Raw genomic sequence first — 22,733 nt, forward strand, 5'->3', positions numbered from 1 at the left:
CTTTGCTGCTCTGGGGTGAAGCTTTTTTTTACTGATCAGTTTCCGAGGACGCCTAATGTAAGCAGTCGGTGCAGACATCCTCTGTACGGAACTTTTGCCGCATGGTTTGGATTGTTTGGATAGAATTACATAAATACCATTGGAGTCAATATTGTTGCTTCGTTCTTCATTTCAGACCATGACCATGTGTTTTTTATGTGTTTTTTATGTTTTAGGTGACTGTAGAAAACTTTTTAAGAGTATTGACTGGCAGATTACCACCCAGCACACCGCGACTGAAGCGTCTCCTCTCTGATGACCGGAGTAATATTCTTATCTACATGACTGGTAATATAGTTACACCACAATGCACTTGTTTACAGAGCCTTCATAAGGCTAGATTGCGGGATTGTTCATTCAGTCCTTAAAAGGGGTACTCCGCTGCTTAGTGTTTGGAACAAAATGGTCCGTACGCTTAGAGCCGGCGCCGGGAGCTCGTGACGTCCTAGCCCCCTCATGATGTCACCCCCCGCCCCCTTCAATGCAAGTCTATGGGAGGGGGCGTGACGGCTGTCACGCTCCCCCTCCCATAGACTTGCATTGAGGTGGCAGGGTGTGACATCATGAAGGGGTGGGGCTATGACATCACGAGCTGTCGGCTGAGCAGCGGAGTACCCCTTTAAAAATCATCATTATAAGCTGTACGTCCCCTGTTAACACAGGGTCATGTGTAGCAGATAGATTATTATATTGGCTGCACAGAGGATCCTATAAGCCAACAAACAAGCATTTGCTAGTTCATCGGGTGATCGCTGGTCCTTTTATAAGGGTCGACTATTGGAAATTAGTGTGCCCAGGTATACTTATTTAACAACAATTTTAGGGGAACCCCCCTAGGGGAACCCTTAAACTAAGTACCCCCCGATATTAAAATATACCTTTTATTCATCCATTTAAAATATAATCTGTGACCAACATAATATGTGATTCTACAAGTTGGTGTAATGACACCACCACTAACTTTAAAACCACAGTTGCCACCTAGCTCCCTAGCTCCTGTGCTTGTCTTTTGTAAACACTTGAATGTGAAATAACAGAGTGAGCGTTGATTGGTAGATCATTCTTCTATCTGTTAGGAGCCAGTGGCTACTGCAAATGAAAATAATCAGATATTAGCCAGCCCTTCCAACGTTTCACTGGCACCCCAGCTTCGTCAGGAAAGTCTGGTGGCTGGTTGGCCACCAGACTTTCCTGACGAAGCTGGGGTGCCAGTGAAACGTTGGAAGGGCTGGCTAATATCTGGTTATTATAGTACCTCCTCTTGGGGTTTTATTGTTCAGGAATACTCATTTACCCGATAATTGACTTGTGTAAAAGGGCCTTTATGGGAATACGCTACATGGTGAAAAGTATGTAGACACCTGACGTAGCGGAGTTCCAAGAGTTTTAGCCACAACCATTGCAAACAGGTGCATAAAATCATGCACAAAGCCATGTTATCTCCATAGACAAACATTGGTAGTAGAATGGGTTCTTCCGAATAGCTCAGTCACTTTAAACATGGCCACCTTTGCCACAAGTCAGTTTGTGAACTTCATGAGCTGTGAAGTGAAAACACCGAGGAGTTTAGCCACAAAGTTGTAGACTATACAAAAAGCACAATGTGAGGCAGCCAAGTGCTAAAGCATATGGGGGGAGATTTATCAAAACCTGTGCAGGAAAAAAAGTGGTGCTGTTCCCCATAGCAACCAATTAAAGGAGATCTGTAGTGCTCTGAACTTTAACCCCTATCTGAAGGATAGGGGATAAGTTTTAGATCGCGGGGGTCTGAGCGCTGGGGCCCCCCACAATTCCGCGGCAATGTACAGGGTCCACGGCAATGTACAGGAAAGGGGGCGTTCCGTCCCCACATGATGCGGCAGCTGGCACGCCCCTCCATGTAACTCTATGGGATTCATGGAGAGGCGTGCCGGCTACCGCGTCATGCGGGGACGGAGCGGCCCCGTACAGGAGATCGCAGGGGGCCCCAGCGCTCGGACCCCCCGCGATCTAAAACTTATCACCTATCTTTCAGATAGGGGATAAAGTTCAGAGCACTACAGATCTCCTTTATCTTGCTTTAGAGGTCTTTTCAAAAGGAAAGAAGCAATCTGGTTGCTATGGGCAAATGCACCACTTTTCCTCTGCACAATTTTGATAAATCTTTCCAATGGTATGTAAAATTGCCTGTCCTGTGTTCTATCACACCTTCTTCTGGAGGTAGCCTTTGTATAAGAGCTGTGCATCAAGAGCGTCATGAAATAGGTTAACATAGTGGAGCAGTTGCACACAAGCCTCAGATCATCATACACAATGCCAGATGGCAGCTGGAGTCATGTAAAGCACCAGAATCTGGAGCATGTTTCACATTGTGGTAATCTAAAGAATAAATCTGTGTTTTAGATGCCTGGAGAACATTACATACCAGGATGTATAGTGCATACCGTAAAGTGTGTTAGAGGTGGGTTAATGTTATGGGGCTGTTTTTCAGAGTTTGACCCCTTATTTCAAGTGAAGGGTAATGTTAATGTTACAATGTACATAAGACAATTTACACAATGGTTCCTTTTAACTTTGTTGCACAGTTTTTGAATCCACTCTACTGTTTTGCATGACTGCACCCGTGTACACAACGTGGGTTCATGAGCAACATGGGTTGACATGTTTAGCATGAGGAAACTTGAATGATAACACAGATCCCTTGCCTCAGCCCCATCCAACAACTTTGGTATGAATCGCAACCATGATTGTGAGCCAATTTTCTTCCAGCACCAGTGTCTGTCCACAAAAATCTGCAGAACAGGCCCAGTCTCATTTAAAGGGAATCTGACAACAGGGTCAACCGCACTATCCTGAATACACAGGTAGATAGAAGCCTGATATGCATGGCTCCTGGAGCCCCTGTTGTCCTTTCATGCTGCTTGATATTTTTGCCATCTTTCCCTCCTCTTCAGCATAAATACTACATTTCCTGGCAGCCGTTGCAGTTCTCCTCTCACTGCCATCCAGCTCCTCACAGCTCCCTCTCTGAGAGCAGCCCCCACCCTCCTGCTCTGTGAGAAGAGAGATACAGTGTGTGATTGACTGAGGCTGCACACACCTCCCAGCGAAAGGTAGCATGACTCATCAGTTCAGGGCAGAAACCATGTGGTCTGTATCTTTTAGGAGGGTGGGGGCTGTTTTTAGAGGGGGACATGGACAGAGACACTCTGGAAGGGCTGTATGGCATCTTTTTCTTACATCCTGCATTTAAGAGACAACTAAAAGAGGGGAAAATTCTGTATATAGCTAATGAATGATATTTAGACAATTCAATAGGTTGGATAGATGGGAAGGGTTTGCTATAGGTTTAGTTCCCTGGAGTACCCCTTTAACATATTGGCAACCAGATGAATATGTACAACAATTGCCGCCCAGTATGCAGCATTAGAAATGGGGTCAACCTAGCCTTGGGACAGGTTTCTAGATAGGCAGCCTCCTTAGTCTCCCCTGACGCTATCTATCCCTTCCCTTTCCTTTTGGTCCGTCCCCCCCCCCCCCCCCCCCCCTTTTTTTTTTTTTTTTTTTTTTTTTTAACTTCCCCCTTCCCCCTCTATCCCTTCCTTCTCTTCCTTTTTGTGTCATCCTGTTGTTGTTGTTTTTGTTTGTTTTGTCTGGTTGTGATTGGTTCTTTACTGCTCTGTTGGGGCCCGGTATTGGGCCTCTTGGGATTTCTCTAGTAGACATTCTAGTTTACGCATTGCCTACCAGTTGAGACTCTTATGATGTGCTACTTTGCCTTTCTCCTGCTTTATTTCTTGTTGTTTTTGTATTGATTCACACTTTATGCTACAATGTATCTTGTGATGTTTTGACTTTTTATATTGAAAAGCCTTAATAAAAATTACAGTTGAAAAAAAAGATAAAGAAATGGGGTCACCCGCACTAGGTTAGTGTAGGTGACCCTGTTGTCAGATTCCCTTTAACACCCATGAATTTGGCATGGGATGTCCAACCAACTCTTATGGGTGGTCCCATAGCGGACACAAGAACTATCTGCAATATAAAACCACCTTTTGCTCCAATACCATATCACTTCCACTTGATATTTTTTTATTCTGATTTAAAACAATTTATAGGGGTCTAATGAAATAATAAAATTAAAAATATTAACTTCATGATAAAGGCGTTTTATCTATCAAACACAGCTTTCCAGTTCTCTGATTGCAGCCAGTATGCATCTAATGGAGGCGTTCATCCTGGTTGCCAAGGTCACGTATAGAGCTTTTGTGGGGGAGGGAAGAAAAAATAAAATAATAATAATAAAACAAAACAATAAAAGTGATATATAAAAGACAATTACAGTAACAATACCCATTGTGATCAGATCACTTTGGAAAGAATCGAAAGGTGTAACGGAGGCTGAAGAAGGCATCAATGGTAAAAATAAAAAACATGAAAAATAAAGACTACATGACACCACTTGCCATCATAAAAATTCCCTTGAGCCGCTGACGCATTTTTATTTCTTGCATAGACTAGAATAGAAGGTTTATTTGCCTGTATACCTGACCCTGAATGTAGCCATAACAACCAGAATGACAGTGAAGATATCACAGCGTACTGATGTAGTTGGGGGTCCAACCACTGGGGTTCACACAGATCCAAAGAGTGATGGGGCTGGAGAGCCGCTGTAGTGCCATATTTTGTGTTTTTCCGTGCGCACCCGCCCCCTACCATTGGTTCCAGGAGGGGGGTCCTCGTGTCACGTGACCATAAATATGCTGCTCAAACACCATTCCCTTCAGTGTGAGTTTGGCTGCCACTGCAAGAGGACGTTTCCTGCTGTGATAGCCGAAGTGCTGTGGCTGCAATGTTATTCGCGCTGCGGCTGCAATGTAATTGATTCCCCCCGATGGGGAACGTGTGCCCGCGGGGGATCTGTATGAGATGCTAGCCGCTGCACTCAGCTTATGACACCCGCGGACGCACGGTCCCCATAGCAGGGAGAGTGTCACATGTCAGCCGCAGCGCTGAAATCTCCCCGCGGGCGAACGGTCCCCATAGCGGGGAATCAATGACATTACAGCCACAGCGCGATAACATTGCAGCCGCATCGCTTCGGCTAGATGTCCTCTTGCTGTGGTTGCCGAACACACACTGAAGGGAACGTTGTTTGAGACAGCATATTTGTGGTCACGTGACACGCGTTTCTTAAAAAGACGGATGCAACCGGACATCATTTTTCAAACCGTATACGGATTAAAATTTGTACACACATTTTTTATACAGTTAAGTCCGGTTTTGAAGTAACCGTTTATCAAAAACCTGATATGGGAACTGTATTGCAAACACGTGGTGTGAACCCGGCCTTAGTCCAGCACTGGAAAGTGCTGAGTTATGTAACACATTCCATGGCAAAATATGGCACTACACTGGTAAAGCTCAACCTCCCTTCTGGCTCTGCTATCCTATAGTGATCCTATGCAGAAAAGATGTTGTCTAAGGAGTACCTATTCAATGGATCTATCTACCTACCTATCTCATATCTATCTCATATCTATCTATCTCATATCTATCTCATATCTATCTATCTATCTCATATCTATCTATCTCATATCTATCTATCTCATATCTATCTATCTCATATCTATCTATCTCATATCTATCTCAATCTCATATCTATCTGTCTCATATCTATCTATCTGTCTCATATCTATCTATCTGTCTCATATCTATCTATCTGTCTCATATCTATCTATCTGTCTCATATCTCTCTCATATCTATCTATCTCATATCTATCTCTCTCATATCTATCTCTCTCATATCTATCTCTCTCATATCTATCTCTCTCATATCTATCTCTCTCATATCTATCTCTCTCATATCTATCTCTCTCATATCTATCTCTCTCATATCTATCTATCTCATATCTATCTATCTCAATCTCATATCTATCTATCTGTCTCATATCTATCTATCTATCTATCTATCTGTCTCATATCTATCTATCTCATATCTATCTATCTCATATCTATCTATCTGTCTCATATCTATCTGTCTCATATCTATCTGTCTCATATCTATCTGTCTCATATCTGTCTATCTATCTCATTTCTGTCTATCTATCTCATATCTATCTATCTATATCATATCTATATATCTCCTATCTATCTATCTATCTCTCATATCTATCTCATATCTATCTATCTAATATCTATCTATCTATCTCATATCTATCTCATATCTATGTATCTACCTATCTATCTCATATCTATCTATCTCATATCTATCTATCTATCTATCTATCTATCTCATATCTATCTATCTATATATCTCATATCTATCTATCTCATATATATCTATCTATCTCATATCTATCTCATATCTATCTCATATCTATCTCATATCTATCTCATATCTATCTCATATCTATCTCATATCTATCTCATATCTATCTCATATCTATCTCATATCTATCTCATATCTATCTCATATCTATCTCATATCTATCTCATATCTATCTCATATCTATCTCATATCTATCTCATATCTATCTCATATCTATCTCATATCTATCTCATATCTATCTCATATCTATCTCATATCTATCTCATATCTATCTCATATATATCTATCTATCTCATATATATCTATCTATCTCATATATATCTATCTATCTATCTCATATCTATCTATCTCATATCTATCTCCTATCTTAATTGACCCCTTTACCTCCTCTACCCCCTGATTGAAGGGAGTGACTAACTGGTGAAAGTGCTGAACCTCTGAATTTTAGCAGCTGAGTGGAAAGCCCACTTGGCTCTAAAGCTTAATTTGCATATATTTTTAAAACCTGATACCTTAACCCTGGAGGGGTCAGTTAAAGGGTTACTCTGGTGGAAGGTGGAAAACTACTTTTTTTTATTTTTTATAAACTGGTGCCAAAAAATTAAACAGATTTGTAAGTTACTTCTATTTAAGATTTGGAATCCTTCCAGTACTTATCAGCTGCTGTATACTACAGAGGAAGTTGTGTAGTTCTTTCCAGTCTGACCACAGTGCTCTCTGCTGACACCTCTGTCTGTACAGGAAGTTTCCAGAGCAGGAGAGGTTTGCTATGGAGATTTGCTCCTGCTCTGGACAGTTCCTGACATAGACAGAGATGGCAGCAGAGAGCACTGTGGTCAGACAGAAAAGAACTACACAACTTCTTGTGGTGTATACAGCAGCTAATAAGTACTGGAAGAATTAAGATTTCTGAATAGAAGTAATTTACAAATCTTTTTAACTTTTTGGCACCAGTTGAAAAAAATTGTTTTCTATCGGAGTAACCTTTTAACTAATGATAGGTATGTGCGGGTTCAGGGTCAAAAGCCTTATACGTCCCTGTTCCCTAAAAACCTGCTGACAGGCTCGCTTTATGGTATTTCTACATTTTCTTGGCTATTTCTTTTCACGTCCTTGTGTTTTTCGCTCTTACATCGGGATTTCTCTGCCTCTCGCAGGACATGGAGGAAATGGTTTCTTGAAATTCCAAGATTCTGAAGAAATTACCAACGTTGAGCTCGCGGATGCTTTCGAACAGATGTGGCAGAAAAGAAGGTAGGAATAATAGTTAAATTATAAGTAAAAAAACCTAAAAATAACCTGCTCACAGCTCCCGCTCTGCCTCCCCCTCACCTCTCCCCCTTTCAGAACGCAGCAGCTGAAGAATAGTTTTATTAAAACATAATCTCTTTTCCAATAACTTTTATTACAAGTTTCATTTTGCACACAAATCCCAATAAAATATGTGAGGATGATGGATCTGGAGGGAACGCAAGAGATTCTTATACCATTGGCAGCTTAGTGACTGCAAGTCAATGATGTACACTGCTCAAAAAAATAAGGGGAACACTTAAACAACCCAATGTAACTCCAAGTCAATCACACGTCTATGAAATCACACTGTCCACTCAGGAAGAATATTGATTGACAATCAATTTCACATGATGTTGTGCAAATGGAACAGACAACAGGTGGAAATTATAGGCAATTAGCAAGACACCCCTAATAAAGGAGTGGTTCTGCAGGTGGTGACCACAGACCACTTCTCAGTTCCTATGCTTCCTGGCTGATGTTTTAGTCACTTTTGAATGCTGGCGGTGCTTTCACTCTAGTGGTAGCTTGAGACGGAGTCTACAACCCACACAATTGGCTCTGGTAGTGCAGCTCATCCAGGATGGCACATCAATGCGAGCTGTGGCAAGAAGGTTTGCTGTTTCTGTCAGCGTAGTGTCCAGAGCATGGAGGCGCTACCAGGAGACAGGCCAGTACATCAGGAGACGTGGAGGAGGCCGTAGGAGGACAACAATCCAGCAGCAGGACCGCTACCTCCGCCTTTGTGCAAGGAGGAGCAATGCAAGAGCCCGGCAAAAGGACCTTCGGTCAGAAACAGACTCCATGAGGGAGTGGGGGTTTTGCTTACATCCCAACACTGTGCAGGACATTTGGCATTTGCCAGAAAACACCAAGATTGGCAAATTCGCCACTGGCACCCTGTGCTCTTCACAGATGAAAGCAGGTTCACACTGAGCATGTGACAGAGTCTGGAGACACCATGGAGAACGTTCTGCTGCCTGCAACATCCTCCAGCATGACCAGTTTGGTGGTAGGTCAATAATGGTGTGGGGTGGCATTTAGTTGGGGGCCGCACAGCCCTCCATGTGCTTGCCAGAGGTAGCCTGACTGCCATTAGGTACCGAGATGATCTCCTCAGACCCCTTGTGAGACCTTATGCTGGTGCGGTTGGCCCTGGGTTCCTCCTAATACAAGACCGTATGTGGCTGGAGTGTGTCAGCAGTTTCTGCAGGAGGAAGGCATTGATGCTATGGACTGGCCGCCCGTTCCCCAGACCTGAATCCGATTGAGCACATCTGGGACATCATGTCTCGCTCCATCCACCAACGCCACGAAAAATAAGCCACCCTTTCAGCAAGCAGAGATTGCCCCTTAAAGGGTTAATATTTTAATATTGGATAGCTTTAAGACATGGATAGCGTGCTAGGTTCTGGTGTTTCTTTAAATCTCTACTGACTCTTCTGCCCTGTTATGTGTGGTCACAATGTGAACAGATGCTATTTCTGTAATTAACCCTTAGTATCTGCTTTACCATCCTGGAAAGAGGTTGTCATAGAAACATTAAGCAATGTGCTAAATAGACATATATTGTCATCTTATGTTGCTTTTTTTTTTTTATTATTCTTTAAAAAAAAAATCAGATTTTTCATATAATGGTGAGGACCACCACATTGAATTTTGGCCATAGTGTTTTGCTTTCTTGGCTCCTTTTAGTTGTGTTAGTGTTTACGCCGTGGGAATGATGGATTGCGCAGTTTTGTGATGTAGTATGTAGTTGTTGTTTTTTTTACGCTCTCTAATACTGATCCCTAGGTTTATTTTCCAGGTACAATGAGTTACTGTTTATAATCGATACTTGCCAAGGAGCCTCAATGTACGAGAGGTTTTATTCTCCTAACATCATCGCTCTCGCCAGCAGTCAAGTTGGAGAAGACTCTCTGTCTGTGAGTACATCCCCACCAATACCAATACAGAGCTATTACAGTTGGACCTTAAAGGGGTACTCCACTGCCCCAAATGTAGTTCTGAATGGTGGATGCAGGCTGCGGGGGTCATGACATCACGCCCACGTCCCTTGTGACGTCACGCCACACCCCATCAATATGAGTCTATAGGAGGGGGCGTGGCATCCGCCACGCCCCCTCCTATAGACTCACATTGATGGGGTGTGGCATGACGTCACGAGGGGCGTGTGGGTGATGTCACAACCCCCGCAGCCTGCAACCACCGTTCAGAACTAAATGTTCCGAATGCTGGAGCAGCGGAGTACCCCTTTAATGCTCCCCAACTTTCATAGACTCCTAGATTTGCCTAGTATTGCTGTAATTGATATTTCCTGCTCAATGACCAGGCAGTCTAGTGATTTAGGAGTCTGAAACCTGTGTGAGTATTTACACTACACTAAACACGGCCTTAAAAAAAAAATTTCATTTAAATATTCAGAAAACATGGTAATATTTTAATTTGCAGGGAAAATGCTTTTTAATTTGGGTGTTGGGGGCTTCTATGTTGACTGTCCTTAGGATGGATCATCCGGTCAGCTGAGTAAAGGAACAGTTATAAAATCTGTATCCCTATAGAATAGTGGTGTAGTTTTGCAACCGCTGGAGGTTCAGAGTTTGGAGTCCACTGGTATATAATTTAAAGGGGAACTCTGGCACTTAAAGGGTTACTCCGCTGCTCAGAGTTTGGAACAAATTGTTCCCAACGCTGGCACCGGGAGCTTCACCAAAATGTCATAAAAAATAGGAAAAAGTGAGGATTAAAGAAAAATAAGTAGATAACTAATATAGATAAAGCAAGTCCTTACATATAAAAGTAATAAAGATCTGCTGGGAGCTGTAAATCACGGTCTATGTCAGTGTTTCCCAAGCAGGGAGCCTCCAGCTGTTGCAAAACTACAACTCCCAGCATGCCCAGACAGCCAAAGTCTGTCCGGGCATGCTGGGAGTTGTAGTTTTGCAACAGCTGGGGGCACCCTGCTTGAGAAGCACTGGTCTATGTAGAGGACAGGAGCTTCTTCGGGGTCCTGTACAGTTCATGCAATGTCCTAAAAAAAAGTAACATGGAGCCGCCCTCACCTGGTGTCCAAAGGAGCAGCTAACCCTGGCCCAAAGAGTAGAACAGAACATGTCATGCCAACCTGTACTGTAGGGGGTGCTACCAGACGTCAGTCAGTGCATACGCTTCAGTAATACAGGAGTTTTACCAGTGAATGCCCATTCTGATTGGTCAGTTCATTGACACGTTTCACAGATCTGGACTGTCTGTACATTGTATGTTGAGTCTGGTTTCAACAACTTACAATGGTCCAGAAAAGACCATTGTATGTTGAAACTATTGTATGTTGAGGCCATTGTAAGTTGAGGGATCACTGTATATAGTTTGTAGTGATTATGTCTGGTACTACAGCTCAATGCTGCTCAGTTCTATTTAAGATGAGACTGAGCTGCAGTACCACACGCAACCACTATAAAAAGTATGGAGCAGTTCTTGGTAAACAATGAAGAGGTCCTGGCTGACATAGTGGCCCATGAAGCTTTTATTGTACTTCTGTATATCTCAAATGGAGCGATCTCTATTCACACAGAGGCTGTGATGTGCTTGAGCCCTGTGGTGTATGTATTTTATTATTGTGATTCTTAATATAACTGGATCTTTTCTTCTTTCAGCACCAACCAGATATGGCCATTGGTGTTCACCTCATGGACCGATACACGTTCTACGTCTTGGAGTTTTTGGAGGAAATCCACCCGGCCAGTCAGAATAACATGAATGATCTGGTAAGACTGGCCCTTTCATGTTCCAGAGAATTTGGTATTCAATATGTGTAACCATTGAGATGCATTTATTAAAGGGGTTATCTGGGTTTTATTAAAGGGGTACTCCGGCCCCAAGACATCCAAAGGATAGGGGATAAGATGTCTGATCGCGGGGTCCCGCCACTGGGGACCCCCGCAATCTAGCATGCAGCACCCACCTGTAAGTACTGCCGGAACTGCCCACACCCAGCGTTCTAAACGAAGGCCGGGTACTGCAGAGAGGTCACGGGGGGGGTCCCAGCAGCGGGACCCCCGCAATCAGACATCATATCCCCTACCCTTTGGATTGGGGATGAGATGTCTAGGGATGGAGCAACCCTTTAAGACATGACTTGGCATCACAGACATGGTAGTGAAAAGTTATTAAAACCTGGAGAACCCCTTAAAAACACATATCACTTATCCACATGATAGGGAATTGGTGTTAGATTAGGGGGTTTGACCAATGGGACCCTCGTAATCTTGAAAATGGAGACCAGAGTTGCATTAAGGAATGGAGCAGCAAGCCCATTCATTGACTATGGGAGTGCCGAGTGCTGTTCCCATAGACAATGTAAACTATTTCTATTAAAAATGTTTAATCCTTCCAGTACTTATTAGCTTCTGAATACTACAGAGGAAATTCTTTTCTTTTTGGAACACAGAGCCCTCTGCTGACATCACGAGCACAGTGCTCTCTGCTGACATCTCTGTCCATTTTAAGAACTGTCCAGAGTAGGAGAAAATCCCCATAGCAAACATATGCTGCTCTGGACAGTTCCTAAAATGGACAGAGATGTCAGCAGAGAGCACTGTGCTCGTGATGTCAGCAGAGAGCTCTGTGCTCCAAAGAGAAAATTATTTCCTCTGTAATATTCAGCAGCTAATAAGTACTGGAAGCATTAAGATTTTTTTAATAGAAGTAATTTACAAATCTGTTTAACTTTTTGGCACCAGTTAAAAAAAGAAAAAGAAAAAAGTATTTCACCTGAGTACCCTTTTTAAGTTGAAATAGACTTCTTTTTAAGAAATATGTCAGAACCCTCGACGCGTTTTGCGTGGTCGCCTTTACTCAGTCTATGGCTACATGTACCCCAAGCTGACCATCATAGCTAGTCAATAGCAGACAGTAACACAAGATAGATGCTGCAGCCTTCTACTAATGGTTGTCCTCACTTGTGCACCCCCCCCCCCCCGCAGGATTGAAAGGATTAACAGAGAATGTGCTGGTATTTGTGGTGTGTTGACGCCTCTGCCGATCTGTGGAGGCCGCTTCTACTCTCACTCATGCAGATTTCTCAGCTCGCAGCCCACACAAACAGGTTTTATGTTATCTTGCCGATCTATAATGAACTCCCAATGTGAAGAACCGGGGAGGGGGGGGGGGGGGGGGGGGTGTAAACACAGACGCAGTCTTCCTTCTCTTCCCCTGACCTATTTCTACAATAAAACGGCTTATTAGTTGCGTTTTCATTTTAAAGGATTTGTTTTGTAGCTGGTTATGGATGTTAAAAGCCGGCATATAATTCTAAGCGGAAACCCCTGGCGGTTCTACAATAGGAAAAACAATGATGTGCCATAGAACCTGTACGACAGGGCAGTGTCTTCCAAACAGTGTGCCTCCAGCTGTTGCAAAACTACAACTCCCAGTATGCCCGGACAGCCAAAGGCTGTCCGGGCATACTTGGAATTGTAGTTTTGCAACAGCTGGAGGCACCCTGGTTAGGAAACACTGTCATAGGGGCAGTAGTTGAAGCTTGTGATACGGTATTAACCCCTTCCCCACCCATGACATACATGTACGTCATGGGCTGGGTGGGGGGGTACATGACGCGGGCCCCCGGGTCGGGTCCGTGTCATGACCGGGAGATGTCTGCTGCTATCAGCAGCTGACATCTGCCGGTAATGACGGACATCGGAGATCGCTCCGATATCCGTTATTTAAAGGGGTACTCCGGTGGAAAACATTTTATTTTATTTTTTTTAATCAACTGGTGCCAGAAAGTTAAACAGATTTGTAAATGACTTCTATTGAAAAATCTTTACCTTTCCAGTACTTTTTAGCAGCTGTATGCTACAGAGGAAATTCTTTTCTTTTTGAATTTCTTTTTTTTTATCTTGTCCACAGTGCTCTCTGCTGACACCTCTGTCCGTGTCAGGAACTGTACAGAGCAGCAGAGGTTTGCTATGAGTATTTTCCCAGCTCTGGACAGTTCCTGATACGGGCATCAGGTGTCAGCAGAGAGCACTGTGGACAAGACAAAAAAGGAATTCAAGAAGAAAAGAATTTCCTCTGTAGCATACAGCCGCTAAAAAGTACTGGAAGGATAAAGATTTTTTTAATGGAAGTAATTTACAAATCTGTTTAACTTTCTGGCACCAGTACCCCCTTTTAACTGGTTAAATACCGTGATCTATACAGATCATGACATTTAAACATTAAATGCCGCTATTCCCTGGTGTCTAGTGGTCCCATAGCCCCCTGCATGGTGAACGGCGTAAATAAAAATAAAAAAATTCCAAAACGCCAACATTTCTGATATTTGGTTACATTACATCCAAAAAAAAACGCTATAAAAAGTTATGAGAAAGCCAGAACTACACAAAAGTGGTACCGTTAAAAACTACAGCTCATGGCCTAAAACAAACCCTAACACACCTCCGTAGGTGGAAAAATAAAAAAGTTATAGGGGTGAAAACATGGTAATGAACAAAGTTTATTTATTACTTAGAGGTCAGCTATTTTGTATAAAGATCAATTTGCCCTGCAAAAAACAAACCCCCATATGGCTGTATAGATGGAGAAATTATGGAGGAGTTATGACTCTTGGAAAGCAAGGAGGGGGAAAAAAATAAAATGAAATTAAAAAAAAATTAAAACTAGTCTCCTCCTCCCCCCCCCCCCCCCCCATGATTTTGCACTCAATACCCCATAATGACAAAGTAATAACAGAATTTGATATATTTTTTTCTAATTTATAAAAAGGGAAAACCCTAATTTTTGCATGTACATAAGTATTCAGACACTTTGTGATAGTTGAAATTTAGCTCTGGGACTTTCCTTTTCCTTTGATCATCTTTGAGATGTTTCTACACCTTGAGGGTATAGGTCAGGGTTAATGGGGTATTCCAGGATTTTTTTTTTATTTGACTATGCTACAGGGGCTGTAAAGTTAGTGTAGTACATAATATAGTGTCTGTACCTGTGTATGACGGTTTTCTCACAATTCTTATGTGATTTTCACCCCAATATATATTTTTACCAGCATACAAAACGACTATTGTCTCAGATTTTTCCCAGCTTGCAATGCGGCCGAGACCTGACTCACTAGTCAGCTGATGACAGGGAGCCTGTCTGCTTCAATGGGTGGAGCGATCGCTTGGTGGGAGAGAGATCAATCTGCAACTAATGCAACAGCTGTAGGCACCCTGATCGAAAACCACAGGTCTTCTGAATGGATGCAGCTCATTTATGTTTCAATGGGTGGGGTGGCTGATGTGTGGGAGGGAGGAAAATGGAATTCTGGGATTTGTAGGCAAAGAAGGAAACTCAAACAGGAAATACCACGTTCACAAAAAGCTAGCCACAGTGTTATGGTAATCTCACAACATGGCCATTGAGCCCCAAGACAAGCGCAGAACCTTCCTAAGCATGTCTATTACTGTCTGCCAGGTGCGTACTAAAATCACCTTATGGTGGAGAACCCCTTTAAGGGAAAGCTGAATGGAGAAAAGGACACAGATACTCTTAATGGAAACCTGACCCAGCGTGTTCTGTACCTCAAATTGGGCTGAAGGTTCACATTCCAACAAGACAATGGGGGAGATTTATCAAAACCTGTCCAGAGGAAAAGTTGCTGAGTTGCCCATAGCAACCAATCAGATCGCTTCTTTCATTTTTGAAAAGGCCTCTGAAAAATGAAAGAAGCGATCTGATTGGTTGCTATGAGCAACTCAGCAACTTTTTCCTCTGGACAGGTTTTGATAAATTTCCCCCAATGACCCTAAGTGCACGGCCAAGACAACACAGGAACAGCTTAGGGACAACTCGGTGAATGTCCTTGAGTGGCTCAGCCAGAGCCGGAGCCAAAGGAAATATCTCTGGAGGGACCTGAAAATGGTCACAGTGCAGCGTATAATAAGGAATCGTGGTGTTCGGTTCACTGCTATATTACTATTAGAGCACAGAAGTTAGACCTACCTTTTAATACTCGCCCTATATCAACCCAGCCTTTACTTCAGTTTTTACATAGCATCCAAAATGCACCTTACTGGTTTTCTTGGCACATTAGGTAGAACCTTTGATCCCTCAGACGGAGGTGGCAGTGTCCATATGTCTTGTCATTACTTATTCTTCTGCTTAACCAGACATTGACTTTAACTCCCGATACAGGAGGAGACGTGAAGTGGAGATAAAAGAACGGCGTGCGCCTCAGTACTACACATCAGACAGAATTGATAAACTGCTTTTAGCTGTCAGCCTTTGAACGTGGCGGGAAACAATCTGCTTCTGTAAAGGGACCCTCAGCACCCGGCAAGGCTTCCAGTGGGGGGTGGGGCACTGTCAGATGAAGCCAGAAACCAACAAAGTGCATGTCAGGAGCAAAAGTGCGTTTAGATTTTTAAAGTATTTACGACCCCCGTGAGGTGCGTGAAATCTTTACAACCCGCTCATTTATTCCGGTAAATCTGCAGCTTTATTTCATCTAGGAATTTGAGCCAGCTATTAAGAGTAATGTGACATCTTAGACCGGGCTCCCGGCCATGAACACGTCTTTTGTGATTTAAAGGAAGACTAAAGGATAAAGTGGAAAATATAACAACGATCATTGTAAAGGCTGCTAAGCCAGTGACTCCGCCATCTCTGACCTAAAGGGGAAACTGACAGCTGGGTCACCCGCGCTAAACCCAGTACACAGGATTATAGTGTTGGTAAACCGGCCTAGATCTGTGGTCCGGTTCTAGAGATAGACCCGTTATTAAATGCCATTGCTAAAACGTTAGAGTACCTGTCATGATCTTGAGAATTTTTTATAATCCTCCCAGTTCAATGACCCAATCATGAAAAACCAACCCCTGCCCTTATTTTTATTATTTTTTGGTTTTGTTTTCTACCCTGATATTGTTCTGTATCTTCTGCTCGGTCTCTGCCAGCTCCACAGACTGGGAAGGGGCGTTCCCCAGCAGGGATGACATCATCTGAAGCCATACAGGGGAGAACTTCCTCCCTCATTCTGCTACACACACTTTGGCACCAGATTTCCTACCTTTTGAGTGTCATACGCCTACTTTTCTTGATTTTTACTTGTATTATTATTGTTAGAACCTCCTAGGTGCTGTGCTATTTACTTACTATTTGCTGCTGGAGGCACTCCATAGAACAAAGCTGACTATTAGCATTTTAGCAATGCCGGATAATTACGTGTCTATCTACAGAACTGGACCACAGACCTAGGCTGGTTAACAAACACCATAATCCTGTTTATTAGGTTTAGTGCGGGTGAACCAGCTGTCAATTTTCCCTTTGTCTTAAAGATGGCGGAGTCACTGGCTTAGCAGCCTCGAACGCAGTGTTTCCCAACCAGGGTGCTTCCAGCTGTTGCAAAACGACAACTCCCTGCATGCCCGGACAGCCAACGGCTTTCAACAGCTGGAGGCACCCTGGTTGGAAAAAACTGCTCTAACGTGATTGCTAGTATATTTTCCACCAGACCATTTTGGTTTCAAGCAGATTGATAAATCGGGGCCATTCACTAGGTAAGACTGAAGCAGAGGCACAGATGGGAATATGACTGCAGGATCTGACTACACACTGTTTGTAGTCTGTTACCCTAGAGACAGCTGGGCGTGCATAGGAGCTGCAGGTATGAAATGGCAAGTTATTTTTTAAACAAAAACAGTTGCAACGTAGCCTTATTTCTGCTTATGATATGTTGAAGCAATGCCATAAATATTGCAAATATTGAATGTAGCTTTTAAAGTGCCCCTATCGTTTTACAAAATGTTTTATGTCACCTAGAGTTTTTTTTTTTAACAGTGTTGGTCGATCAGGGGTTCACTGTTCGCACTAGCGGGAAGAAGTTCATGACTGTGCACTTCACTCCCTGGCTTGTTGCAATCACTGTCCAGTTGCATTAGATACACTCTATAGACTTAGAGCAGGTCTAATGCAGCTGGACGGAGATCACAATGACCCAGGGAGTGAAGCGCACAGCTGTGTCCTTCTCCTCTCTCGTCCTGTCAATTGATGTCTGAACGTCAAGAAAGCTGTTGAAAAACTACAACTCCTAGCATGCCCTTGGCTGTCCGGGCGTGCTGGAAGTTGTAGTTTTGCAGCAGCTAGAGGTATCCTGACTGGGAAACAATGACTTAGACCCTGACTGATCAAAGCTTTTGACCTATCTTTGTTCAACTTTGTACCGTTTATTCTCTTCTTCTATGCTTGAATGACCTTCCCACCCCTAACATAGTACTGAATTTTGTAACCATTGCTAAAAATAAAATCGTTGCAAAATGGTAAGAACTCCCGAACCTTAACCCCGTTAAGACCAACCGTTTTTCTATTTTTGCACTTTCGTTTTTTCCTCCTTACCTTTTAAAAATTATAACCCTTTCGATTTTGCAGATAAAAATCCACATGAGGCCTTATTTTTTGCACCACCAAAATTGAAGAAGAAACACCATTTTGTAACTTTTGGGGGCTTCTGTTTCTACGCCGTACATTTTTCGGTAAAAATTACACTTTATCTTTATTCTGTAGGTCCATACGATTAAAATGATACCCTACTTATATAGGTTTGATTTTGTCGTACTTCTGGAAAAAATTATAACTACATGCAGGAAAATTAATACGTTTAAAATTGTCATCTTCTGACCCCTATAACTTTTTTATTTTTCTGTGTACGGGGCGGTATGAGGGCTCATTTTTTTGCGCCGTGATCTGAAGTTTTGATCTGACTTTTTGATCGCTTTTTATTCCTTTTTTTCTGGTATAAAAAGGGACCAAAAATTTGCTATTTTGGACTATGAATTTTTTTTTGCGCGTACGCCTTTGTCCATGCGGTTCAGTTAACTATATATTTTTATAGTTCGGACATTTACACAAGCGGCGATACCACATATGTTTATTTTTATTATGTTTATATATTTTATACATGGAATTTGGGAAAAGGGTGGGGATTTAAACTTTTAATGTGCAAGTTGTTAATGTGTGTGTTTTTAAACTTTTTTTTTAAACTTTAAGTCCCCTTGGGGGACTTTTAGGAGGAATCATTTGATTCTTCATACAGATCAATGTGGTTCCATAGAACCACACTGATCTGTGTGCTCTGCGCTCAATTGATAAAGCCTGGTCCTGATTTAAAAAAAAAATGTTTTCCACAGGAGTACCCCTTTAAATCCTTAAATAATACAAGGCACCTTACTTGTCAAATGGATACTATAGCTTTGTCTTCAAGTAATCTACCTTGTTTTTTATTTTATTTATGGTCAAAATGTTTAGCGTGTAAACCTCTTAACAGATAGGCACCCAGCTTCACTTACTGTTGAGACAGTCTGGTATTATGTTTATATGTCCATGTTAACCCTGCTTGTCATGTCCTTCCTTTATTGATTTTCTTTTTTTTTTCTTATGCGTACACATTATGTATTGCGTGTAAAAATTGAATAAATAAAAAGTTAAAAAAAACAAAAACAAAAAAACTTTATACCGTTTAACATTGGGTTTAGGACAACTTTGTTAAAATTATAAATTATAAGAGATCTTTTTTTATTTTTTTTTATCTCTTTGCCATCCGATGTTACTACTTTTGCGGTTTTACTTTTCACAAATACTTGTAACATTCTTTTTGTCATAGAAAACAAAGCAATAATGCCTCCAACTCTGATATACGTGTAATGTAACAAAAACAAAGGTTAAAATTAATTGCAAAAATACATAAATTAATACATTAAGAAATGAATACAGGTATTAATTAAACACATTAAATAAATACTTTAAATGTAAAGATTATCCCACGTAACACAGTTAGGTTGGTTGTTGGGTAGAATTTGGGTGACAATTTGATCAATATTTAAGCCAAAAACAAATGATTAACCACACAGGAAAACTTTAATGGAAAGAGTCTGTGTTTTGGATCCACTAGTTTTGGCTAAAAATACTGACCACAATGCCACGTGTGATTGCAGCCTAATTATTCAGTGAAGTGCTCATCCTCCGTATTGCGTTTTTGTTTTCCCCACTTTTGCTTATGTCTTTTTTTATGACGTCATTCTCTTTTTATAGTTTCAGGTCTGTCCCAAGAGCCTGTGTGTGTCCACTCCGGGTCACCGCACCGACCTCTTTCAGAGAGACCCGCAATCCGTCCTTATTACTGATTTCTTTGGCAGCGTCAGGAAAGTGGAGCTCACCGAGAAAACTGTGGTGCTGAAGCCCCATCTAGAGGCCACAAAGAAAAGGTATTCTCATACAGATCATAATGTTGCAAGCCATTGATTTATGCTACATTTAAAGGAAAACTGCAGTGATGCTCATCCCCAGGATAGGTGTCTGATCGGGGATATCTGACCACTTGGACCCCCCGCGATCTCCCGGCCGGGGACCTGGCATTGCCGCAACACTGAGGTTGACGACATGCACCCCCCCATACAGCTCTATGGGAGAGGTGGGGACGAACGCTGCATCTCCACCTCTTCCCTCAAGATACATGGTGGACGTGTGTCTGCAGCGGCCAACACACCTCCTGCACGGGAGGGCAGCGGCAGAGCCGGGGCCCTGAACAAGAGATCTCGGGGGAGGGGGGGGGGGGGCCCAGCATTCGGACCTTAGGGGATAAGTGTCAAACACTGCAGATCTCCTTTAATAACACAATAGAAGTCTTTCCTGGTTTTATTGCTCGGCTCACATCATTATTGAGGGTTTTATTCATACTGAAGCCAAGAGAGTTGCAGCCTAGATAGATCTATCTTCAAACAGATGAATTCAGATTGATCCCCCTAATTTATAATGGGTGGTCTGTCAAATTTTTTTAATCAAGAATGACCCTACAGACATCTGGGCAGAATTTCAACGGGGCTAATCCTTGCATGGATTTCCCCACCGGAGGGCTCTGCCACGGCCCTCCTGTGTAGGAGGCTTGTTGGCTGCAACATGACCGCGCCCGACACTCCCCCTCTTGTATCTCTATGGGAGAGGCGAAGATGCAGCGTTCATGCATCTCCGCTTCTCCCATAGAGCTGTATGGAGTGGGCATATTGTCGACCTCAGTGACGACATACACATTAACTGCACAATGCCCGTTCCCCTTACAGGAGGTCATGGGTGGTCCCATCAGTCGGACCCCCATGATAAGACACTTATCCCCTATCCGCAGGTGGCTGATAGACCAAAAAAAGTAAGTGACCCCTGTATGAACTACTGTTCACCCACATTTATAACCCAGTGTATTGGGTTTAGTGTGGGTGAACTTGCTGACAGTCTTCCTTTAAATATTATTTTTTTTCTGCTGCACGTGAATTGGTTTTGAAACCACATCTTACTCTCATTGCATTACACAGTGTGCAAATCCATACAAATTCTGCAGCTCATAAATTTGGACACATCAGACATGTGTTGGCTAGAATGACTGATTTCAGTGGAACCTAGTCGACCAGCCTCCTGACTCTCCCTGAAGGGGATCAGGCATGTTGCATTTCAAGTCCCCAATTCTTATTTTCTCAGGAAGGTGACTTGCTTCCAGAGGAGTCTAGCAGATGCTTTCTCCCCATTAATAATCCATGCACTCTTGGCCAAGCTGAGCATTCACGTGAATAAGGGCATTGATGTTGGATGAACAATTGTTTGGCCGACATCTACAGTGTCTTATGTGTATGGCCGGCTTTAGTGTCCCGTTTATGCTAAAAGCTGTAGCTGCTTTTGTCACCCTGTGGCAGGGTAAACTGTCTTATCTGTCTGTTTCTACCCCTTGATTCAATCAGGGTGCCTCCAGCTGTTGCAAAACTACATCTGCCAGCATGCCCGGACAGCTAAAGGTTGTCTGAAAAAAAAAGAAAACCATGACTCTTTGGTCTAGACCAGTGTTTCCCATCCAGTCTGCCTCCAGCTGTTGCAAAACTACAACTCCCAGCATGCCCGGACAGCCGTTGGCTGTCCGGGCATGCTGAGAGTTGTAGTTTTGCAACAGCTGGAGGCATACTAGTTGGGGAACACTGCCTTGTGTTCTGAAGAAAAGGCTGCAATGTACTCATAAATTACTTTTCACTGTCACTTACCTTGTGGTCTATAAGGTTTGAGAACTAAAAAGATTTATTTTGTTTCTGAATGAATATGTGAATGCAGAATCCAGGGCTGACATGTACATGTACAGACACTTTACTGACAGGGGAGCGTGATCAGGAGACCAGAGGCAAATCCCCATAACAAACCTCTCCTGCTCCGAACAGTTACTGACATGGACAGAGGTGTCAGCAGAGAGCACTGTGGTCAGACTGGAAAGAACTACACAACTTCCTCTGGATCAGCTCATACCTCACTAGAACAAAGCTCTCAAGTTACTAAGATGCGCATGATAGAGATTTTTCTCATCACTTTGCCGTTTTGCACAAATAGAGGACAAACGTTTTAAGTGTTTGCAGACTTAACTTTTATAAAAGCCTAGAAAACAGCTCGGTTGCTTTTGGCAAGGAGAAAATGGACCCAGTTTCACTTGTGCGGGTATTAATGTAGTACTTTGTTCCTTTTAAATGGTAGTTATGGAAAAGAAAAACCTTTTACTCTGTAATTCAGGTTCCAGAAGTGAAGTGGTTGTTGGGAGAAAGCCAGCAAAGTTTTATACCTAAGAAGGTGTTGGAGGAAAACAAGCTGTAATGCAGTGTTTCCCAACCAGGGTGCCTTCAGCTGTTGCAAAACTTCAACTCCCAGCATATCTGGACAGCCAAGAGCTTTTTGGGCAATGGAGATTGTAGTTTGTAGGTTTGTAGTTGGGAAACAGTGAGCTAGAATAAGAGGAAAGAGTGATTCACATTGCAAAACTATAACCCCCAGCATGCCGAACAGTCGAAAATTTAACCACTGGGCTAGAAAAAGGCTGGGTTCACACCTTGTTTTTGCAATACAGTTCCTAGATCAGGTTTTTGATGAAAAACGGATTCCTCAAAACGTGTGTACAAATTTGAACCCGTATACGGTTTGAAAAATGATGTCAGGTTGCATCTGTTTTTTTAAAGAAAAATACCGTATACGTTTTTAACTTTTAACTTCATTATGAATAAAGTTTCACATGTTTGATTGAAATTCCGAGAAAAAAAACCTTTCG

General features: G+C 42.5%; 1 protein-coding gene across 1 annotated transcript in view; it reads left to right on the plus strand.

Annotated features, from left to right (window-relative positions):
- PIGK (phosphatidylinositol glycan anchor biosynthesis class K) overlaps positions 1 to 22,733 on the plus strand; it is a 149,783-nt gene that overhangs the window by 33,405 nt on the left and 93,645 nt on the right. Inside the window, exons 5-9 of the mRNA XM_056532660.1 lie at positions 216 to 327; positions 7,507 to 7,603; positions 9,447 to 9,564; positions 11,293 to 11,403; positions 19,706 to 19,878. Of these exons, the coding sequence (XP_056388635.1) occupies positions 216 to 327; positions 7,507 to 7,603; positions 9,447 to 9,564; positions 11,293 to 11,403; positions 19,706 to 19,878 (611 nt within the window). The remainder of the gene's footprint in view (positions 1 to 215; positions 328 to 7,506; positions 7,604 to 9,446; positions 9,565 to 11,292; positions 11,404 to 19,705; positions 19,879 to 22,733) is intronic.

Source organism: Hyla sarda, chromosome 7 (genome assembly GCF_029499605.1).
Source record: "Hyla sarda isolate aHylSar1 chromosome 7, aHylSar1.hap1, whole genome shotgun sequence".
In the NCBI taxonomy this organism is placed as follows: domain Eukaryota; kingdom Metazoa; phylum Chordata; class Amphibia; order Anura; family Hylidae; genus Hyla; species Hyla sarda.